The 24,478-nt window shown below is 40.6% G+C and overlaps 1 protein-coding gene across 1 annotated transcript in view; it reads left to right on the top strand.

The window, feature by feature from the left end:
* Nucleotides 1-18,473, top strand: part of UTP18 (UTP18 small subunit processome component) — a 58,694-nt gene extending 40,221 nt beyond the window's left edge. Inside the window, exons 11-14 of the mRNA XM_055407535.2 lie at nt 10,277-10,451; nt 15,556-15,698; nt 16,888-16,926; nt 18,317-18,473. Coding sequence (XP_055263510.2) covers nt 10,277-10,451; nt 15,556-15,698; nt 16,888-16,912 — 343 coding nt within the window. The 3' untranslated portion in view covers nt 16,913-16,926; nt 18,317-18,473. The remainder of the gene's footprint in view (nt 1-10,276; nt 10,452-15,555; nt 15,699-16,887; nt 16,927-18,316) is intronic.
* The last annotated feature ends 6,005 nt before the right edge of the window (nt 18,474-24,478 follow it).

Below are 24,478 nucleotides of genomic sequence, written 5' to 3'. Positions count from 1 at the left end.
GACTAGGGTTCAATCCCTGATCTGGGAAGACCCCACATACCAAGTCTGTGCGCCACAACTATTGAGTGAGAGGTTTATAGGCAGGAAGGCCAGGGGTCTCCAAACAGAGGAAACAGGCTGCAAGTATCAGACATTTTTCATCTCTCTCTCAAGCGGCAGGAGGAAGCAAACAAGTGTTAGGTTTTTTTCCCCTTCTCTATACAAATTTAAAAGGAGGTTTCTCTTAAAATTCTGTGTTGCCATGATGACACCTGGCTCCACATGTACTTAACTTTTCTCGAACCTTGAGCTAACCAATGCGTTTTTCTTATGGGAGTGTTTTTCTTAAGCTGTGTTAATGAACTGTGTATTTACCCTAGACTCTTGTCTTTCCTCAAGTCAGTTTTGCTTGAGACTCAGAACCAGGGCTCAACAAACCTGTATGTTTTACTCATACATTGTTCTCCTAGTCTATGTTAATGAAACTATATTTACTTGGACACTTGCCTTTCTTCAAGATAAATGTCAATCGTTTTATGGCTTGGGATGACTCATCTGGTGCCAGTGTTATAGAAATACATGTTGGGGATGAGGGGCCTAGTGCCACTCTGAATTTTAAGACATCTCCTTTCTCTAATTAACAGCTTGCTGATAGGTACATGGTGAAAGTGAAGTTGCTCAGTTGTGTCTGACTCTTTGTGACCCCATGGACTGTAGCCTACCAGGCTCCTCTATCCGTGGGATTTTCCAGTCAAGAGTACTGGAGTGGGTAGCCATTTCCTTCTCCAGGGGATCTTCCCGACCCAGGGATTGAACCCAGGTTTCCCACATTGTAGGCAGACGCTTTACCATCTGAGCCATCAGGGAAGTATAGGTATATAACATTCGGCTAAAGATAGGTATATAACATCCAGCTAAAGACTAGCAGGGGTGGCACTTTTTCTGCCCCCTTCTGATGTCTATGTCAGACGCTTTCTCTATCTCTTTTATACTTTAATAAAACTTTATTACACAAAAAGTTTGTGAGTGATCAAGCCTCATCACTGGCCCCGGATTGAATTCCTCTCCTCCAGAGGCCAAGAATCATGGCGTCTTTCACGGCTCAGCAACAGCCTATTATAAGCCTGCGACTATAAGCTGCAGCTGCTGAAGCTCACATCCTGGAGCCCATGCTCTGCAGCAGGAGAAAGCCACCACAGTGAGAAGCTTGCACACAGCAATTGGCGTGTAGCCCCTGCTCCCCGCAACTAAAGAAAAGCCTTTGCAGGAGGGAAGACCCAGCACAGCCAAAAATAAATAAATATATTTTTTTAAAAAGAATTCATCAGAATAATGATAATAAAGATGATCTAAAATCTTGAAAACAAAGTGGAGGTTACAGGTAAATAGATTAGAGACAAGGATTGAGAAGATGCAAGGATGTTTGACAAGGACCTAGAAGAAATAGAGTTAGTCAGTAATGAATAATGCAATAACTGAGATTGAAAGCATTCTGGAGGGAAACAATAGTAGAATAACTGAAGCAGAAGATAGGATAAGTGAGGTGGAAGATAGAATGGTAGAAATAAATGAATCAGAGAGGAAAAAAGAAATAAGAATTAAATGAGGACAACCTCAGAGACCTCTAGGACAATGTTAAACGCCCCAACATTCAAATCATAGTAATCCCAGAAGAAGACAAGAAGAAGGGGCATGAGAAAACACTTGAGGAGATAATAGTTGAAAACTTCCCTAAATTGGGGAAGGAAATATCCACCCAAGTCCAAGAAATCCAGAGAGTCCCAAGTAGGATAAACCCAACGCAAAACACCCCGACACATATTAATCAAATTAACAAAGGTTAAACACAAAGAGCAACTATTAAAAGCAGCAATGGAAAAGCAACAAATAACACAAAAGAGGATCCCCATAAGGATAACAGCTGATCTTTCAAAAGAAATTCTTCAGGCCAGAAGGGAATGGCAGGACATACGAAAGATAAAAACCTACAACCCAGATTACTATACCTAGCACGGATCTCATTCGAATATGAAGGAGAAATCAAAAACTTTACAGACAAGCAAAAGCTGAGAGAATTTAGCACCGCCAAACCAGCTCTTCAACAAATGCTAAAGGATCTTCTCTAGACAGGAAACACAGAAAAAGGTTTATAAACTCGAACCCAAAACAACAAAGTAAATGCAACAGGATCATTCTTATCAGTAATTACCTTAAGTGTAAATAGATTGAATGCCCCAACCAAAAGACAAAGACTGGCTGAATGGCTACAAAAACAAGACCTCTATATATGCTGTCTACAAGAGACCCACCTCAAACCAAGGGACACATACAAACTGAAAGTGAAGGGCTGGAAAAAGATATTTCATGCAAGTAGAGACGAAAAGACAACAGGAGTGGCAATACTCTTATCAGATAAAATAGACTTTGCAATAAAGGTCATAAAAAGAGACAGGGACACTACATAATGATCAAAGGATCAATTCAAGAGGATATAACAATTATAAATATATATGCATCCAAGTCAGAGAAGGCAATGGCAACCCACTCCAGGACTCTTGCCTGGAAAATCCCATGGACAGAGGAGCTTGGTAGGCTGTAGTCCATGGGGTATTAAAGAGTCAGACACGACTGAGTGACTTCACTTTTACTTTTCACTTTCCTGCAATTGGAGAAGGAAATGGCAACCCACTCCAGTGTTCTTGCCTGGAGAATCCCAGGGACAGGGGACCCTGGTGGGCTGCTGTCTATGGGGTCGCACAGAGTCAGACATGACTGAAGCAACTTAGCAGCAGCAGCATGCATCCAAGTTAGGAACACCTCAAGACGTAAGGCACATGCTAACAAGTATGAAAGGGGAAATTAACAGTAACACAATAATAGTGGGAGACTCTAATACCCGACTCATACCTATGGATAGATCAACCAAACAGCAAATTAGCAAGGAAACACAAACTTTAAATGATACAATGGACCAGTTAGACCTAATTGATATCTCTAGGACATTTCACCCCAAAACAACGAATTTCACATTTTTCTCAAGTGCACATGGGACATTCTCCATAAATTCAAAAAAACTGAAATCATACCAAGCGTCTTTTCTGATCACAGTGAGGTAACAGGAAAAAAGCTATTAAAAACACAAACATACGGAGGCTAAATAACATGCTTTTGAATAGCCAACAAATCATGGAAGAAATTTAAAACATGCATAGAAAAAATGAAAATGAAAGCATGACAACCCAAAACCTATGGTATTTAGTAAAAGCAGTGCTAAGGGGAAGGTTCATAGCGTTACAAGCTTACCTCAAGAAACAAGAGAAAAATCAAATAAATAACCTAACTTTACACCTAAGGCAACTAGAAAAGAAGAAATGAAGTACCCCAGGGTTAGTAGAAGGAAAGAAATCATAAAAATTAGGGCAGAAATAAATGAAAAAGAAACAAAATAAGCAAAACTAAAAGCTGGTTCTCTGAGAAGATAAATAAGACAGACAAACCATTAGCCAGACTCATCAGGAAAAAGAGAAGAATCAAATCAACAAAATTAGAAATGAAAATGGAGAGATCACAACAGACAACAAAGAATCATAAGAGACTACTCTAAGCAACTATATGCCAGTAAAATGGACAGCTTGGAAGAAATGAACAAACTCTTAGAAAATTATAACCTTCCAAAACTGAATCAGGAAGAAATAGAAAATCTTAAGAGACCCCATCACAGGCACGGATATAGAAGCTGTAATCAAAAATATTCCAACAAACAAAAGCCCAGGAACAGATGGCTTCACAGGTGAATTCTACCAAAAATTTAGAGAAGAGCTAACACTTATCTTACTCAAACTCTTCCAGAAAATTTCAGAGGAAGGTAAACTCCTAAGCTCATTCTGTGAGGCTGCCATCATCACTCTAGTATCAAAACCAGGCAAAGATGCCACAAAAAAAGAAAACAACACGCCAATATCACTGATAGACATAGATACAAAAATCCTAAACAGAATTATAGCAAACAGAATCCAACAGCATATTAAAAAGATCATACATCATGGCCAAGTGGGCTTTATCCCAGCCATGCAAGGATCCTTCAGTATTTGGAAATCAATCAATGTGATACACCACATTAGCAAATTGAAGGATAAAAATCTTATGATTATCTCCAGATGCAGAGAAAGCCTTTGACAAAATTCAGCACCCATTTATGATAAAAACTCTCCAGAAAGCAGGCTTAGAAGAACCATACACAGCAAACATTATCCACAATGGTGAATAATTGAAAGCATTTCCCCTAAAGTTGGGAACAAGACCACTCTCACCACTACTATTCAATATAGTTTTGGAAGTTTTAGCCACAGCAGTAAGAGAAGAAAAAGAAATAAAAGGAATCCAGATTGGAAAAGAAGAAGTAAAATTCACTGTTTGCAGATGACATGATCCTCTACATAGAAAATCCTAAAGACTACGAGAAAATTATTAGAGTTAATCAATGAATATAGTAAAGTTGCAGGATATAAAATTAATACACAGAAATCCCTTTTATTCCTATATACCAACAATAAGAAAACAGAAATTAAGGAAATAATCATTCACCATTGCGATGAAAAGAATAAAATACTTAGGAAAGAAACAAAGACCTATATATAGAAAACTGTAAAACACTGATGAAAGAAAGATAACACAAATAATGGAGAAATACACCATGTTCATGGATTGGAAGAATCACTATAGTGAAAATGAGTATACTATCCAAAGCGATCTATAGATTCAGTACAATCCCTATCAAGCTACCAATGGTATTTTTCACAAAACTAGAACAAATAATTTCACAATTTGTATGGAAATACAAAAAACCTCGAATAGCCAAAGCAATCTTGAGAAAGAAGAAAGGAACTAGAGGAATCAACCTGCCTGACTTCAGACTATACTACAAAGCTTCAGTCATCAAGACAGTATGGTACTGGCACAAAGACAGAAATATAGATCAATGGAACAAAATAGAAAGCCCAGAGATAAATCCACAAACCTATGGACACCTCATCTTTGACAAAGGAGGCAAGAATATACAATGGAGAAAAGACAATCTCTTTAACAAGTGGTGCTGGAAAAACTGCTGGTCAACCACCTCTAAAAGAATGAAACTAGAACACTTTCTAATACCATACACAAAAATAAACTCAAAACGGATTAAAGATCTAAATTTAAGACCAGAACTATAAAACTGCTAGAGGAAAACATAGGAAAAACACTCTCTGACATAAATCACAGCAAGATCCTCTATGACCCACCTCCCAGAGTAAAGGAAATAAAAGCAAAAATAAACAAATGGGACCTGATTAAACTTAAAAGCTTTTGCACAATGAAGGAGACTATAAGCAGTGAAAAGACAGCTGTCAGAGTAGGAGAAAATATAATAAGCAAACGAAGCAACTGACAAAGAATCTCAAAAATATACAAACAGCTCATGCAGCTCAATACCACAAAAATAAACGACCTAATCAAGAAATGGACCAAAGAACTAAACAGATACTTCTCCAAATAAGACATACAGATGGCTAACAAACACATGAAAAAATGCTCAACATCACTTCAAAACCACAGTGAGGTACCATCTCACGCTGGTCAGAATGGCTGCTATCAAAAAGTCTACAAACAATAAATGCTGGGAAGGGTGTAGAGAAAAGAGAACCCTGTTACATTGTTGGTGGGAATGCAAACTAGTTCAACCACTATGGAGAACAGTGTGGCAATTCCTTAAAAAACTGAAAATAGAACTGTCATTCAGCTCAGTTCAGTCACTCGGCCGTATGCAACTCTGCGACCCAATGAACTGCAGCACACCAGGCCTCCCCATCCATCACCAACTCCCAGTTTACCGAAACTCATGTCCACTGAGTCGGTGATGCCATCCAACCATCTCATCCTCTGACGTCCCCTTCTTCTGCCTTCAATCTTTCCCAGCATCAGGGTCTTTTCAGATGAGTCAGCTCTTCACATCAGGTGGCCAAAGTATTGGAACTTCCGCTTCAGCATCACTCCTTCCAATGAACACTCAGGACTGATCTTTAGGATGGACTGGTTGGATCTCCTTGCAGTCCAAGGGACTCTCAAGAGTGTTCTCCAACACCACAGTTCAAAAGCAACAATTCTTCAGCGCTCAGCTTTCTTTATAGTCCAACTCTCACATCCATACATGAGTACTGGAAAAATCATAGCCTTGACTAGACGGATCTTTGTTGGCAAAGTAATGTCTCTGCTTTTTAATATGCTGTTGAAAGGTTGTTGCTGAACCATGAAAAGACACCAGGATTCTTGGCCTCCAGAGGAGAAGAATTCTATCCGGGCCAGAGACGAGGCTTGATCGCTCAGAGCTTTTATGCAATAGAGTTTATAAAAGGGATAGAGAAAGCTTCTGACACAGACATCAGAAGGGGGCAGAAAGAGTACCCCCTTGCTAATGTTAACAATGCAGTTATATACTCTCCAATTAGTTATTACAATGAATCAAAAGAATATCTGGAGGTTGTAAAGACCTCACTAGACCTTCTCCCATAATTTACATTTTAAGATAACAAGATTAGCCAGAAGGTTTTTTCCAGAGACTGTCCTCAAGTAGGCTACATTATTATATAATCCTAAGGAATGTAGAGGGGGAAAAAGTTTGTCCTGTCTTCCTCCTTGAGAATTCCAGACCCCTCTCTCCTTGGGGACCCCTAGACTTCTTATCAACCTGCCTAGGAAATGACTCTCTCACTGTCTAGGTTGGTCATAACTTTCTTTCCAAGGAGTGTGCCATACAACCCAGCAATCCCACTGCTGAAACACTGAGGAAACCAGAACTGAAAGAGACTCGTGTACCCCAATGTTCATTGCAGCACTTTTATAATAGCTAGGACATGAAAGCAACCTAGATGTCCATCGGCAGATGAATGGATAAGAAAGTTGTGGTACATATACAATGGAATATTACTCAGCTATTAAAAAGAACACATTTGAATCAACTCTGATGAGGTGGATGAAACTGGAGCCTATTATAAGTGAAGTAAGTCAGAAAAACACCAATACAATATATTAACACATATATATGGAATTTAGAAAGATGGTAATGATAACCCTATACATGAGACAGCAAAAGACACAGATAAAAAGAACAGACTTTTTGGACTCTGGGAGAAGGTGAGGGTGGGATGATTTGAGAGAATAGCATTGAAAGATGTATATTCAATTCAGTTCAGTCACTCAGTCGTGTCCGACTCTCCACGACCCCATGAATCACAGCACGCCAGGCCTCCCTGTCCATCACCAACTCCTGGAGTTCACGCAAACTCATGTCCATCGAGTCAGTGATGCCATCCAGCCATCTCATTCTCTGTCGTCCCCTTCTCCTCCTGCCCCCAATCCCTCCCAGCATCAGAGTCTTTTCCAGTGAGTCAACTTGTCACATGAGGAAGCCAAAGTATTGCAGTTTCAGCTTTAGCATCAGTCCTTCCAGTGAACACCCAGGATTGATCTCCTTTAGAATGGACTGGTTGGATCTCCTTGCAGTCCAAGGCTCTCGAGTCTTCTCCAACACCACAGTTCAAAAGCATCGATTCTTCGGCGATCAGCTTTCTTTACAGTCCAACTCTCACATCCATCCATGACCATGGGAAGAACCATAGTCTTGACTAGATGGACCTTGATTGGCAAAGTAATGTCTCTGCTTTTTAATATGCTCTCTAGGTTAGTCATAACTTTCCTTCCAAGGAGTACGCGTCTTTTATTTTGTATATTACCATATGTGAAATAGATGAGCAGTCCAAATTTGATGCATGAAACAGGGCACTCAAAGCCAGTGCAATGGGACAGGCCAGAGGGATGGGATGAGGAGGGAGGTGGGAGGGGGTTTGGGGATGGAGGACACATGTACACCTGTGGCTGATTCGTGTCAATATATGGCAAAAACCACCTCAGTATTGTAATTAGTCTCCAATTAAAATAAATTAATTAAAAGAATTTGTAGGCTATATTTAAGGGTACTCTGATGTTTATGATGGTTAGATTTGATCTAAAATTGATATTGAGAAGAGAGCTATATGGGTTATAACTTTCTGTATTCTTTTAAATTTTGTTTTATTTGCATCTTAGTTTGGGGCATGTTGGATCTTTAGTTGCGGCATGTGAACTCTTAGTTGCAGCACGTGGGGTCTAGTTCCCTAACCAGGGATTGAACCTGGGCCCTCTGCATTGGGAGCAAGGATTCTTAGCTACTAGACCACCAGGGAAGTCCTTTGTCTTTAATTAAGGTGGATTTCAGCATAAATTAGCTTTCAGCAATAAAAGAGGTTTAGTATTGAATAGATATTTTGATCCAAATAAAAATATATAGGAAAAAGATAATTTTTGTCTTAGTTTGAGTAGTTGTAACAGAATGCCATAGATGAGGTGGCTTATAGTCAGTAAAAACTTATTTCCCATATTTCTGGAGACTGGAAGTTGAGATCAGGTTGCCAGCATTCTTGGGTCCTGGTGAGGGCCTTCTTCCCAGGTTCCAGAAGGCTGACTTCTTGCTGTGACCTCACAGAGTAAGTGAACCTCTGGGCTCACTTTTATAAAGTCCCTAGTCCCATTTGTGAAGGCACCATCCTTATGAACTAATAACCTCCTAAAGGCTGACCTCCTGGTGCTATTACAGTTTAGATGAAGACTTCGACAAGAATTTTCAGTTCAGTTCCGTTGCTCAGTTGTGTTCGACTCTGCGACCCCATGGTCTGCAGCATTCCAGACTTCCCTGTCCATCACCAACCCCTGGAGTTTACTCAAACTCATGTCCATCAAGTTGGTGATGCCATCCAACCATCTTGTCCTCTGTTGCCCCTTCTCCTCCCGCCTTCACTCTTTCCCAGCATCAGGGTCTTTTCAGATGAGTCAGTTCTTCACATCAGGTCGCCAAAGTATTGGAGTTTCAGCTTCAGCATCAGTCCTTCCGATGGATATTCAGGACTGATCTCCTTGCAGTCCAAGGGACTCTCAAGAGTCTTCTCCAACATCACAGTTCAAAAGCATCAATTCTTTGGCACTCAGCTTTCTTTATAGTCCAACTCTCACATCCATACATGACTACTGGTAAAACCATTTTAGTGGGACACAAATGTTCAGTCCACAGCAAAATTTTCTAAACCCAGGATATATATTGTTTCCCCTGAGTGGTTAATACGTGGTAGTACGTAAGAGATAGCTGTACTTAAGGGCTTTTTAATTAATGTATATGAAATATACATCAGAAACTGTAAATATAAGTAGTTTGAAGACTTTAAAACACTAAATCTAACATACTATTTGTGTGTTGGCTATAATTTCAAACTGTGGAGTCTTGTGTGTGAACTAAATTTGTCATGTTTATGCATTGTGCCTGTTTGGCTATAGGCAGTAAGTATTAAGTGAATCAATGAGAATGTCGAGTGTAGGAATGAGAACACTTCATGTGTCGCCCTTGTTAGTTTGAGTATTAATTTCTTGCAGCTTTCAGGTTTATATTGCATTTGCTAAGTAAGTATCTGTGAATGACAACTGCCTTATTCTTATTCCTTATAAATGATGCCTGTAACATTAGGTGGTCTGAAGATTGAGGTAAAAAATGTTTACTGAAACTTCTCGTCTGTGAATGATTCTGTTAGTCATTAAGATTTACATTTTATGAATATTGGGTATAATTCATTGTTGGTAAGTGTTTCAGTAAACTTGGAATGGATGATCACTTCCGTTAACTGTTGACTGTGGTATTCTTGTAGACCAAAAAACTAAGGTACTTACTATTACAGCTGTTGTGCAGCACTGTTTTGGATGTTCTCATAAATAGAATAGAATAAAAAAAGAAAGGAGGAGATCTAAACAGGGGAAAGATGGTGCTCATTCGCATATTAGAATGTTAGGTTGTCCATAAATGCCATGAGAGTGGCCCTGTTAGCCTCTTTTGTTTATCTTTGCATCTCAGGCACTTAAACGATGCCTGCATAAAGTTGAAATTCAGTAAATATTTATTGAAGGCATGAATAATGAAGATTCTACGTTTCCTTGGATTTTCTAGCTACACTAGTCATTTAAAAGCTCCCAGCATTAACAAGATTTCAGTAAGACTACAGTAAAACTGATAAACTATGGTCTTTGCCTTGGGATGAACACTCCAGCCCATAGTCCCCGTGTAACATGATACAGTTCCTGTAAATATCAGTTTTTTGAGGTGGGGTGTTATATCTTAATTCACTTGGATTGTGAAAATCCTTTTGCTGCTTTTTAATCTTTAATTTATTCATTTTTCTCTTTGCAGTTCTAATTGTGGAGTGGTAAACATATACAATCAAGATTCTTGTCTCCAAGAAAAAAACCCAAAGCCAATAAAAGCGATAATGAACTTGGTTACAGGTGTTACTTCTCTGACTTTCAATCCTACTACAGAAATCTTGGCAATTGCTTCAGCAAACATGAAGGAAGCAGTCAGACTGGTATTGTTTCTTTAACCTTTCCTTTTAGCATTGATGATTTTAAAATTTTAAGTTGAAAACATGGAAAGAAAATAGAAAAGAGTTGAATTATTTTGAAGAGTAGCCTCTTTTGTTGTAAAGCCTGCTAGTATTGTAGCTTTTGGGTGTGATTATAGAAATGATATACAGTAGCCACCAAACTTGTATTATTTCAGTTCTTTGGGAAAGCTGTGCTGTCCCTTTGTAACATTTCTTAAGGGTTGGTCTTCATTTTCAGAAGTTTCTTTCAGTGTATACATGAAGGAATATATAAGCAAATATTTCATCCCCCTAGTCCATTTACCTTTATAAGACCTGGTGTCATAATAGAGTGGAAACAGTTCTTGAATTTTGAAAATAAATTGAGCTTGGACATTAATCATGTAAAAAAATTGTAGTTTAAATAGCTGGATAGTACTTAGAAAGATAGCTCTGTGCCGGGGTTTCCCAGGAACTCCCCCAGGTTTGGTGAGTGCTGAGCATTCAGTCGCTCAGTTATGTCCGACTCTTTGCAATCCCATGGTCTGAAGCCCACCAGACTCCTCTGTCCATTGAATTTTCCAGGCAGGAATACTGGAGTGGGTTGCCATTTCCTATTCCAGGGGATCTTCCCAACCCAGGGATCGAACCTGCGTTGCTTGTTTCTCCTGCATTGGAAGGTGGATTCTTTTACCATTGCACCACGTGGGATAGAATAGTAAATACAAGGACTCATAGTGCTTAGAATATGGTCATACTCATGGCTAAGAATTACTACACAGAAAAGATACAAAGGAAAGGAAAAGGTGTATGGGGTGAAGCCTGGAGGAAACCAGGCACGGGCTTCCAGAAGTCCTCTCATAAGGCAGATCACACGGGACATGTTTAATTTCTCGCATAACAAGTTGTGGCAACATGTGTTAAATGTTTTCTACCAGAGAAGCTCATCACAGACTCAGTGCCCAAAGTTTTTTTGGGGGGTTGATCACGTAGGTACCCTCTACTGAGGAGGTACCCAAAAGTTCCCAGAAGTAAAGTCAAGTGTTCAACATAAACCACTTTGGAGATCCTCTGGAGTAGGAAATGACAACCCACTCCAGTATTCTTGCCTGGAAAATTCCATGGACAGAGGATCCTGGTGGGCACAGTCCATGGATTCATATAGAGTTGGACATAACAGAGGCAACTGAGCACGGACTCATGAGCCATCCTTATCATTTAGGAAAAGTGTCCCATCTGTGTAGGGACCTATATGCCAGTCAAGTTCCCAGACAGCATCTAAGGGCCACTTGTAAGTGGGCCTTTCTAAGGATAGCAGCCTCAGGCCAGTGTTGGCTCTTTTTTTTTTTTGCCCAGAATCAGAGCTCAGCTTAAATGTCACTCCACCTCGTGAAGTTTCCTGCGCTTCAGGCAGAACCAGTTTCTTGCTGTAAGCCAGGTATACAGATGCCCAGGTATATATAGAACCTTGAAAAGCAGCATTGCATTGTGCTATTTTTATGTGTATACTACCAGATTGTAAACACTTTACAGAGATTCTTATTTTTATCTTACTTATACTCAGCAAATAAACCTTGCATATTTCATCAGCTTTAATAGTGTATAGTTTACAAAGATCTATAAAGAATTTTACAAAAAATTTTGAGCCAAGTGATAGTCCTCAGAGGATTAGCTTACCCAAAGTCAGCGTCTATTAAAGGCCAGTGAACTGTGATGCTAGATTCCGTAATCTTTCTAGCTTTTAGTTTTCTAACTAAATTTTTCAGAGCCCTAGAATGTGTACAGGACTTCAGATGGCAAGTAGGAGGCTAAGCTCCTCCCTGAATTATATAGAGCAGCTTTAGTATTACTTGTAATTTATGTATTGGCATTCTGCATTGAGATTTTCTTTGAGGGAAGAAAGAGTTCTGCTGGAAAAGTGTGGAAAATATATCATTGGGTTTTATTGCCTCCGTTGAAAGAATCATTTGATAAATGAGAGGGTTCTAATTCAAGTCAGCTTTAAAATCCCCACTCCTGTAATGGAAGTGGTGCTGCTGCTGCTGCTGAGTCACTTCAGTCGTGTCCGACTCTGTGTGACCCCTTAGACGGAAGCCCACCAGGCTCTCCCGTCCCTGGGATTCTCCAGGCAAGAAGACTGGAGTGGGTTGCCATTTCCTTCTCCAATGTGTGAAAGTGAAAAGTGAAAGTGAAGTCGCTCAGTTGTGTCTGACCCTTAGCGATCCCACGGACTGCAGCCTACCAGGCTCCTCCATCCATGGGATTTTCTAGGCAAGAGTACTGGAGTGGCTTGCCATTGCCTTCTCCAATGGAAGTGGTAGACTAGCACAAATCAATCTTTTATCATTTTAATGATAGTAAATTGTGTTAGAAAACCATGGGATCTGTTTTTCTTGACGTACTATATTCTGCAAAACACCTTATAGTTCTGTCTAGTTTGCTTCACTGATCATGGCGGCTTTTATGTTTTTTTATTGTAGTAAAACCACATAAGGAATTCATTAGTGTCAGCCACCTCCCATTTTTTAAATGGTAGTCAACTATAATATCAAGCAGCATCCCTGATGGCTTAGATAGTAAGAGTCTGCCTGCAATGCAGGAGACCCAGGTTCAATCCCTGGGTCAGGAAAATCCCCTGGAGAAGGGAATGTCTACACACTCTAGTATTCTTGCCTGAAGAATTCTATGGACAGAGGAGCCTGGCGGGCTACAATACATGGAGTTGTAGAGTCAGAGATAACTGAGTGACTAACACTTTCTAACACTTTAAACCATAGTGTCTAATGGAAATAAGCCAGGTGTAATGCCTCTGTGAAACAGTATCAGTATTATTAGATGCAGTCTCCTATAATGATCCAAACAGTTCTTTTATTTCAGCAGTGAATATAAATCTAAGTCATAGCACCATTAAGAGACTCAGAAGTTAAATTGTTACTACATCTTCAATCTTAGATGTTGTACGAGTTGTGGGACTCCTTAGTTATTAAATTAAGGATGAGAGAGCTTTTATTTGTTGAATTTTGATAACTGGACCCTTAAATGTAATAGAAATTATGTTGGAGATAAAGGAAACTTTATGAATTAAAGAAGTTGTGTTTTTATGGGACTTCTTATTAGTTCAGTTACAGCTTTTAATACAAGGGTCATAAAGAGAGACTAGAGAACAGCTGAGATCTAACCAGGTGGGGGTCATTTGTCTGAGGGAAGATGTACTAATTCAGTGTAATCTCTGGGGAACTTTTTTTTCATTATTTGTTTGGCTGCACTGGGTTAGTTGCAGCCCAGGGGATCTTTGATCTTCATTGTGGCATACAAGATCTTTTAGTTGTGGTACATGGGATCTAGTTCCCTGTCCAGGGATCAAACACAGGCCCCCTGTATTGGGAGCAAGGAGTCTTAGCCACTGGACCACTAGAGACTCCCTAAACTGGGGCTCTTGCAAACAGATAGCTGAGTCTTTTAGGAAGGCATAAACCTGTTTTTTGCTCCTTGATATTCAAGTCAGTAGAGGAGATAAAGTTTTAAATTGTTGATAAATTGGTATTTATCCTCCATCAGAACATGTCAGCTTGTTGTGTGAAGCTCTGGCCACTATGTATGTTTATGTAGGTTATTTGTTGCACAGGGTACATTTAAAGGATCTCCATTTACATCATAAACTTTGTATTTACTGCAGTATTTCTCATAATTTTGGTAACAGAGTTCTGTTTATTTAGCTAGACAAGTACACAAATGGTAAAATTGAACTTTAAAAAATTGCTTTGTGTCTTATACTCCAATTTTTGTCAGCCTCTTTGCTTTAATGTGTCAAAGAGCACTTCTCATTAGCCTTTGCATTGATGACAGGCTGTGCAGGCAGAATCTGCTTCCCGGAGAAGGAGAATAATTGAAAATGGTCTGGAGAGTCACTGTAAACTTTACTTTCTTGACTTAATGGTCAGTAGGCTTTTACCAGGGTAGTAGGGCCTGGTGACTGAATGAAACCTGTGTAATAGACAGATGTATCTAACAGTTTTACCTGGTACTTGCCTGTGAAAGTCCCCTTGATTGGGTGGTTTAAAGTCTGACCTAAAAGTGAAGGATGATAACTGCCATGATTAATAGCTGAATAAGAATTCTGTGAGTGTGAAGGTGCTGTGTTTCTTGGAAGAGCTAGAAAATGTGCAAGAGTTGTTAAAATCCTAGTCTGCTTAAGGTAATGGCTTCCTTGCTTGGATTTTATTTATCCACAAATTGGATGAGGACTTGTCTTGCCTACCTTGGATTTGGGCCCATTTCCCCCCTGAGCAGACTTTTCTGGAGAAAGAGACCTGGCCTTGAGGTGAGCTTTGGACTGCTTCTCAGTCAGAACACAGTTTCACTTGAACCAGGTTTTCATGGTTTAGCCTCTCCTCGAGGAGAGATTCTCAACACCACATTGTTGAGAAATAAAAGTGAAAGTAGGCAATTGTATGACATTGGAAAATTTGGTATGATTTTGTCTTGGCTTCAGTCTCTTCATCATGTTCTGTTCCTTGTAATCAGATTTTAGTATTCTTTACTGTAGTTATTATGTTAGAACATTAATGGGCTCTACTACTGACTTTTCAGGCTTCCCTGGTAGCTCAGTCAGTAATGAAACTGTCTGCAGTGCAGGAGACCCAGGTTCAGTTCCTGGGTTAGGAAGATCCCCTGGAGAAGAAAATGGCAACCCACTTCAGTATTCTTGCCTGGAGAACCCCATGGACAGAGGAGCCTGGCAGGCTACAGTCCATGGGGTCACAAGAGTCAGACATGACTTAATGAGTAAACCACCACCGCTGACTTTTCACTTTGTTCATTCACTTATTTGTTTGATCCTCCTAGGCACCATGCTAGATGCTGCAGTTTATTAATAATGAAGCATCAAGAAAGCACTTTTTTCTCTTCCGTCCCTTTCTTCTCAGTTGATAGCATATTGAAAATAAAATTTTAATTTTGGAACACTTTGCTGTATTAAGAGAACTGTACTTGATGTGTGTTACAATCAAAAGGAACTTTTGTTCTAGCAAAATGATAGCACGAAGACTAAAATTTAAGATGAGCTTGCAGTTGTTTTAGTTTAAAAGCTTTTTATTGTTTCCTGCAGGTCCACCTTCCTTCCTTTACAGTATTTTCAAACTTCCCAGTTGTTAAAAAGAAGAATATTTCTCTTATTCATACCATGGATTTTTCTCCCAGAAGTGGGTATTTTGCCTTGGGGAATGAAAAGGGGAAGGCCCTGATGTATAGGTAGGTGTTATTATCTTCACATCTAACAAAATGTACATTTTTGTACCATAAAATGTCACTAGCAAAAAACTTACTTGGGGGAGTTTTTGGAGGGAGGGGGGTGATGCTGTATTTTGAAAATGTCAAATTGAGGAAAAATTGCCTCTTTAATAATACTGCCACTTTCTTGGTGCCTTACGTTTTTAGATTAGCCTTTGTCAGCTTGACAATGCTCTGTTTATTCCACTAGATTTAAGTGATATTTTCCAAAGAGGTGTTTATTTCTTTTCCAGCAGCTATAAGCTGTAAATATGGATATTAACTTACAAAGATACCGAAACTTCATGCTCTGTCCAGGTTCTTTTCTGCACTCAATTTACTTGGCTATAAAGCAAGAACAAATAAAATCTAATTACATTGTTTCTAGAAGAAGATGCTGGTGACAAGGTGACTCTTGGGGGGAGAAACCGACTTAAGACAAAGCCCCCTTTCCTTGCTCCCATGTGCTGGCAGTAAATGTTGTATAGAACCCTGTGTTCATGTTTGTGTGCTTCAGGGAAAGCCTGCTTTCAAAGAAACTGAAATCTGGGGTGAAGAAGGACAGGAGTACAAATTGGTTTTGAGGAGATAGTTGTGAAAAGAGAATGTAGCAAACAATAATTTGCTTATAGTTTTACTTACTTTGAAAGAAAATTGGGTAGATGGTGCTAGGAAAATTGATAACTTCATCATTCTCATTACATGTCATTTTTGGAGTGATTCTTTCAGTTTGAATTTTATAAAAGGGTGCAGATATTTACTGTGCTTCAGAATTATCTTCCAAAGCTGTAATTTATTATAACGGATTTTTTCTTTTCTTAAGCCCCTAAGCCCATTAGAATTTTCACCAGAGCATTGATCTCTAGTGAGACTGCTTCTAGCATGTGGTTTGCATGACAGCATTTCTGCTGGAAGTGGCTGATTAGGTATTTCACAGATTCTGCTTTAATGCTTTGGAGCAAGCTGATGGCTTTTATCTAAAATCTGAGGTATTAGCATTAGGATCCTTCAGAATATCAACTTGAGGAGTCTTAACGTAACTGCCTAGTGAGAGTGACTGTGATTACATTTCCACACCTAAAGTCTTCCTAAGTGCCATGCTGTGATCTAATTGACAGTAACCCAGAGTAATCAAAAATTGTTTTGATGATTTGTCTTTTACTTTTTTCAGGTTGCATCATTACTCAGACTTTTAAAAAGATTATTCAAAGTAAGAAAAGCTTTCTTTTTTTTTTCATTCTACAAAGTTTTAAGGTTATACCCATTGATGTCAGTTGGCAGAGGGACCATATTAGCTGATCTTTGTTTCTTTGCCTCTGAGTTGCTGTATCTTCAGTTAAGGGAATGGGAAGGACATAGATCAGGAAGTTGGACTTGAACTTTTCCTTGGGAATTTCTTCTCCCAAATCACAGCAATCTGGCTCTGTTCTTCTGAGGGAAGATTTTTAATATTATGTCCATAATAGTAATCAAAATTATAATTATATATAATTATAATATATATAATATATAGTATATAATCTGCAAAGCAGAAGAGGCTTAGAGAGGTAAGTATGTTCATATATAGTTATAGTTTCCATAAGCTCAAGCCCTTTTGTTTTGTATGTTTCTTGAGAGTTTATAAGTGGCTTGCCTTATAGCTAGTGAATGGTTGGCCATTAGTTTTGCTGCCATATGTAATATATGTATTTGGCACATGCATGTGTATATATACATATACACCATATATAGTATACACCATAAAGAAACTACATATACATATGGTGTATATATTCTTCCAGTTTTATTGAGATTTAATTGGCATACAGCACTGTGTAAGTTTCAGGTGTACTGCATAATGATTTGACATACATATATCATGAAATGATTACTATAGTAACTTTAATGAGCATCCATCATCTCATATAGATACGAAATGAAAGAAATAGATAAAAACTCCTTTCTTTGCGGTGAGAAATCCTAGGATTTTCTCTTAACTTTCATATATAATGTATGGCAGTGTTCGTTGTATTTATCATATTGTATATCACATCCCTAGTACATATTTTGGAGAAGGCAATGGCAAGCCACTCCAGTACTCTTGCCTAGAAAATCCCACGGACAGAGGAACCTGGTGGGCTGCTGTCTGTGGGGTCGCAGAGAGTCGGACACGACTGAAGTGACTTAGCAGCAGCAGTACATATTTATCTTGTAACTCCAAATTTGTACTTTTTGACTTCAAGATACAAGGTTTTTGCCTTCCTCCAATTGCTGCTTGATATTTAAAACAGTCGGACATTATTTTCTTCCCATGGCTTGATTTTCACCTGAGATATGGTGGTCATTCTGACACTGAACTTTGCAAGTGACCTGTTCATCACAGTTGAGTAATTTGATCTTCTCTGAGATTCATAAATGTTGAGGAGAAACTCTGGAAGTGCATATAGACTTAATTAGGGGAAAGAATTTTTGAAGATAGCAGAATTTTGAGCAGAACACTAACCAGGAGGAGAAAACAGTCCAGTTATCTTGCCTCTTCAAAAAACACTGCCAGTGCATGTTGTTTGTTGATGACCAGTGGCTATAAATCAAGTATATAATTTCTTCTGTTCTTCCCTCAGATCCAGTTGAGCCACAGGAAAAACCCATCCTGAAATCTCAGACTTTCCAGAATGTGTGATAATGTATATAGATAATGATATATTGAGTCAGATATGCTTTTTTTTGTTACAAGGAATGTTTAAATAAACTCACAGTAACTTTTGTTTGAAACTAAGTGTATGTGGTTCTTCCTCCTCTACGTACCTACACACACACACGCTAATTTAAGACTGAACCTGAGACATTGAATACACCTGTCAGTAACCAAAAATAACATAGGTAGATAGTCTCGTTGGAGAAGGCAATGGCACCCCACTCCAGTACTCTTACCTGGAAAATCCCATGGACAGAGGAGCCTGGTAGGCTGCAGTCCATGGGGTCGCTAAGAGTCAGACACAACTGAAGCGACTTAGCAGCAATAGCAGCAGCAGCAGCAGCAGATAGTCTCGTATTTCACAGTTAACCCTGATTAGTATTTCTCCGTTTCCCAGGATCAGTCAGTTCAGTTCAGTCACTCAGTCATGTCTGACTCTTTGTGACACATGGACTGCAGCATGCCAGGCTTCCCTGTCCTTTACCAACTCCTGTAGCTTGCTCAAACTCATGTCCATTGAATTGGTGATGCCATCCAACCATCTCATCCTCTCTTGTCCCCTTCTCCTCCTGCTTTCAGTCTTTGCCAGCATCAGGGTCTTTTCCAATGAGTCAGTTCTTCACATCAGGTGGCTAGAGTATTGAAGTTTCAGCTTCAGCATCAGTCCTTCCAATGAATATTTAGGACTGATTTCCATTAGGATTAACTGGTTTGATCTCCTTGCAGTCCAAGGGACTCTCAAGAGTCTTAACCAACACCACAGTTTGAAAGCATCAATTCTTTGGCATTCAGCTTTCTTTATAGTCCAACTCTCACATCCATGCACGACTACTGGAAAAACCATAGCTTTGACTAGACGGATCTTTCTCAGCAAAGTAGATCAGAAACAGCTAAAGTAGATTAGGACTCAAAAGGCAAAAGAGAAAGAAAACTTTGTTTCACTGCAGCACTTATAAGCACTTAATATTCACAAGGATTGCTGGGCTCTGAATGATATTGGCACTTTAAAAATTTCCGTGGGTAACTAATTGAAAATAATTAAAAACTGAGCAGACTGTGAAGAAGAAAATTTCCACAATCAGTTCCACACACACTAGTTAAAGCTCGTGAAAATGTGCATGGTGAGTGGCTTCTCTGGCGGTTTCTCAGGCAAAATCGGCCCACCGTAAAGAATTCTGGAATCCAGTTTCCGTGCTTTCAGTTTGTAGAGCCCTGCTTCTACAGGGTTACATTCCTTGGATTTTGCATTACTTTCCAACACCTCCACCACCTCTTCCTGCATTTTTATTCTCTTCTCCAACTCTTGCTTATCACTACTTTTTGGGATCTTCTGTAAATCACTAAAGAACCTTAAAAGAACCTGAAAAAGAATAGGTATACATTTATGCATGACTGAATTAAGTTCCTGTACACCTTATACAAACACAACATTGGAAACCAACTCTTTCAATAGAAGATCAAAATGAAATTGCACAGAAAAAGAAAACAGGGTCATGAAGAAATGATGCTGCCTTGTGGCCATTTTCCATAACAACATCGAAAACTGCTGCTGCTGCTAAGTCACTTCAGTCGTGTCCGACTCTGTATGACCCCATAGACGGAAGCCCATCAGGCTCCCCCGTCCCTGGGATTCTCCAGGCAAGAACACTGGAGTAGGTTGCCACCTTCTCCAATGTGTGAAAGTGAAAAGGGAAAGTGAAGTCGCTCAGTCTTGTCTGACTCGTAGCGACCCCGTGGACTGCAGCCTACCAGGCTCCTCCGTCCATGGGATTTTTCTAGGCAAGAGTACTGGAGTGGCTTGGCATTGCCTGGGCACTTAATATTCAGAAGGCCCATGGGATTGTGAGTAAACAACACCTGCCTGCAAGAAATGTTCCAGGAGTGTTCATCAAAACACAGAGCAGACCTTCAAGAGTCAATTGCAAGATGCTTCACTCGTACCCTTTTTTAAAAAATGACAGGAAATGATGCCAACCTTGCTAACTATTAGAGAAATCCAAATCAAAACTACAATGTGGTATCACCTCACACCAGTCAGAATGGCCATTGTCAAACACTTTACAAAGAACCAAGGCTGGAGAGGGTGTGGAGAAATGAGAACCCTCCTCCATCGATGCTGGAATGTCAATTGGGAACAGCCACTAAGGAAACTGTGCCTGCATGCTAAGTCACTTCAGTCGTTTCTGACTCTTTTCAACCCTGTGGACCTGCCCGGCTCCTCTGTCTGTGCGATTCTCCGGGCAAGAATACTGGATTGGTTTGCCATCCCCTCCTCCAGGGGTTCTTCCCCACCCAGGAATCAAACCCATGTCTCTTATGATTCCTGTGTTGGCAGGCAGGTTCTTTACCATTTGTGCCACCTGGGAAGCCCATGGAGACAATGTGGAGGTTCCTTAAACATTGAAAATGGGAATGAAATTACAGTACTCCTGTTGACTTAAAAAATATTCACAACTTAAAAGATGAGAATTATGTTTTATTCAGCAGGAATTTTCAGGACTTCAAGCCCAGGTAACACCATCTCAAATAAGACCTGCTTTGAGGAGGTGAGGGGAGGAGTCATGTTACATACAATTTTGTAAGAAAGGGCAGGTAGTCTGAACATCAAAAGATTATTGTTAAGAAAACCAGATATCCCATGGTAAGGAATTTAGTGCTTTTCTGTGTATGGCAACATGTACGAGTCAGGGCTCACTGAAATCATTCATTTCATATGCACCTCACCTGTCTGGGGCCAGTGTTCTGTTTTTGCGTCCTGAGTTTCCTTTCCTCAGGGCTCACCTTAGGGAGTGGCTGTATTCTGATGGCTGCTAGAAAGCAGATATTCTCATTCCTGAGTTCCGAGGGCTCACCAGCTCACAGTGGAGGGCTGCAATTGCTGATGACTATGACATCCTTGTTTACTGATACAACAGAAAATATTCCATTTCTCACTCCCTAACACCATACACAAAAATAAACTCTAAATAATTTACAGATCTCACTGTGAAGATGGACACTCTCAAACCCTTGAGGAAAATATAGACAGAAAGCACTTTGTTGTAAATAGCAGCAAGTTCTTTTTGGATCCACACCTTAGAGTAATAAAAAATAAAAGGCCAAAGGGATGTAATTAACCTTAGCAGCATTTTCACAGCAAAGGAAACCCTAAATGAAAAAGACAACACTCAGGAAAAAAATATTTCAAACAAAGATCCCCACATAGAATTCATCCCCAAAACATACAAACAGCTCAAGCAGCTCAATATAAAAAATACCCAATAGGAAATGGGCCAGAGATCTCAATGGACGTTTCAAGAAGGCATACATATGGCCACTAAGCACTTGAAAAGATGCTCAGCATCACTAATGGTTAGAGGAAGGCAAATCAAAAGTCCAGTGAACTATCACTTCCCCAGAGGTGATAGAATGGCCAATCAGAATGGCCATCTCAGAGAATCTCCAACAATACATGTTGCAGAGGATGCGGAGAGAAGGGAACTCCCCTGTACTCTTGATGAGAATGTAAACTGGTACACCCATTAGGCAAAGAGTATGAAGTTTCTTCTAAAAACCTAAACATAGATGTGCCATCAGTTCAGTTCAGTCACTCAGTCGTGTCTGACTCTTTGCGACCCCATCACAGCACATCAGGCCTCCCTGTCCATCACCAACTCCCAGAGTTCACTCAAACTCATGTCCATCGAGTCGGTGATGCCATCCAGCCATCTCATTCTCTGTCGTCCCCTTCTTCCGCCCCCAATCCCTCCCAGCATCAGGGTCTTTTCCAGTGAGTCAACTCTTCGCATGAGGTGGCCAAAGTATTGCAGTTTCAGCTTTAGCATCAGTCCTTCCAATGAACACCCAGGATTGATCTCCTTTAGGATGGACTGGTTGGATCTCCTTGCAGTCCAAGGGTCTCTCAAGAGTTCACAGTTCAAAAGCATCAATTCTTTGGTGCTCAGCTTTCTTTATAGTCCAACTTTCACATCCATACATGACTACTGGAAAAACCATAGCCTTGACTAGACGGACCTTTGTTGGTAATGTCTCTGCTTTTTAATATGCTGTCTGGGTTGGTCATAACTTTCCTTCCAAGGATTTTAATTTCATAAGTGTCTTTTAATTTCATGGCTGCAGTTACCATCTGCAGTGATTTTGGAGCCCCGCAAAATAAAGTCAGCCACTGTTTCCACTGTTTCCCCAGTTTCCCCATCTATTTCCCATGAAGTGATGGGACCAGATGCCATAATCGTAGTTTTCTGAATGTTGAGCTTCAAGCCAACTTTTTCACTCTCCTCTTTCACTTTCATCAAAAGGCTTTTTAGTTCTTCTTCACTTGCTGCCATAATTGTGGTGTCATCTGCATATCTGAGGTTATTGATATTTCTCCCAGCAATCTTGATTCCAGCTTGTGCTTCTTCCAGCCCAGCATTTCTCATGATGTACTCTGCATGTAAGTTAAATAAGCAGGGTGACAACATACAGCCTTGACGTACTCCTTTTCCTATTTGGAACCAGTCTGTTGTTCCATGTCCAGTTCTAACTGTTGCTTCCTGACCTGCATACAGGTTTCTCAAGAGGCAGGTCAGGTATTCCCATCTCTTTCACAATTTTCCACAGTTTATTGTGATCCACACAGTCAAAGGCTTTGGCATAGTCAATAAAGCAGAAACAGATGTTTTTCTGAAACTCTCTTGCTGTTTTGATGATTCAGCAGATGTTGGCAATTTGATCTCTGGGTCCTCTGCCTTTTCTAAAACCAGCTTGATTAAAAAGGATCAAATAATGACATGAACTCCTGTTGTTTTAAACCACCCAGCTTGTGGTCATTTGTTAGAGAAGCCACAGAACAGCCACACAAACCTTGCTCTGTAGGATCCTGGAAGTGTGGGTCTCACTAAAGGCAGATGGAGGCTGGATTCTGGAACCCTTAGAGTCAGCACTGGGCCCCCAGAAATGCTAAAACAGTGGCTGGATCCCAGAATGTGGAGGGGTCAAGCCTGAAGCCCATCTCTAGGGTACCAGCTGCACACACCTTCCCAGGTTCTTATATCTGTGCACGTGGTGTTGTAAGTATCTCAGTCCTGACTGAGGACATTTAATGTCACTGTTCACACTCTTTAAGAACCCACCAGTTACACAGATGGAAACCCAGTTAGGATACTTGCTGCACTGATGAGCTCTTCTGAAGATGGTCAGGAGTGGGGACTTACATGCAGCCAGCAGCCCTTCCACCTCCTCCACCCCCACCCCCCAGGAGCATCCTCAGTGGGAAACTGGGGGACCACACGGAGGCATCTCTAAGTAAACCAGGGTTGAGCCCCAGGCTAGCTGCTCCTGAACGTCCTCCACCCTTCCCAGGTAAAACACCCGAGTACCAGCAAAGACCTCATAGGCGGGAGGAGAAGGGCTTGGAGCCACCCCAGTGACAGCATGCTTGCCGAGTTGGCTCATGCAGGCCAGGCAGGATGGTCCTGACCCAGGGGGCTCCTCTGGAAGCTTTCCGTTTCCCTACCTGAGTTACCCCTCCTAACCTGCTCCCACTGCCTTTTCCCTTACTTCCTCACCCCCACCTAGGGAGATGGCCAACAGCAGGTATGGGTGACACACCTCTTCCTTACCTGGTCTAGAAAGACCTGATAACAAACAGCAACCCACAAGGTCTTCTCTCCAGCCCAGCCACCCCACAAAGTATGGTGTAGAATACAGCTGCAGGCACTCTTACACTCATTTCTACAGGCCTCAAGCCAGGCACACCTGGGAAGGGCTGGCCAGCCAGGTCAGGTCATCCAATCCTCCCCCATTATGGGCTCACAGTTGCAGAAAATGGGCCTTGTTGTGCCTTCCAGGTGCTAGGAACAGGTGTGGCTCCTGAGGGTCAGGATGGACATGGGGCTGGAGCTCTGGATTGTTTCCTAATCATTTTATCTGGCCCACAAGTGGGAGGTAATTTCAAGAAGACCCTCTCCTAATGAGAGGAACCCAGGAGTTAGGGAGAGGAGGGATGGTATGTGGAAACGGGCCCAGAGCCAAGGTGCAGTGGAAGTCTCTGGAAGACTTGGTGGAGGGAGGCTGCATGTGAAGCCCAGGGTCCCTGACCTGTCCA

This window comes from Moschus berezovskii, chromosome 20 (assembly GCF_049115385.1).
Source record: "Moschus berezovskii isolate FMDL1 chromosome 20, NW_MosBer_1.0, whole genome shotgun sequence".
Taxonomy (NCBI): Eukaryota; Metazoa; Chordata; class Mammalia; order Artiodactyla; family Moschidae; genus Moschus; species Moschus berezovskii.
Note: the sequence above shows the minus strand (reverse complement) of the source record. Positions and strands in the feature narration are given on the sequence as shown.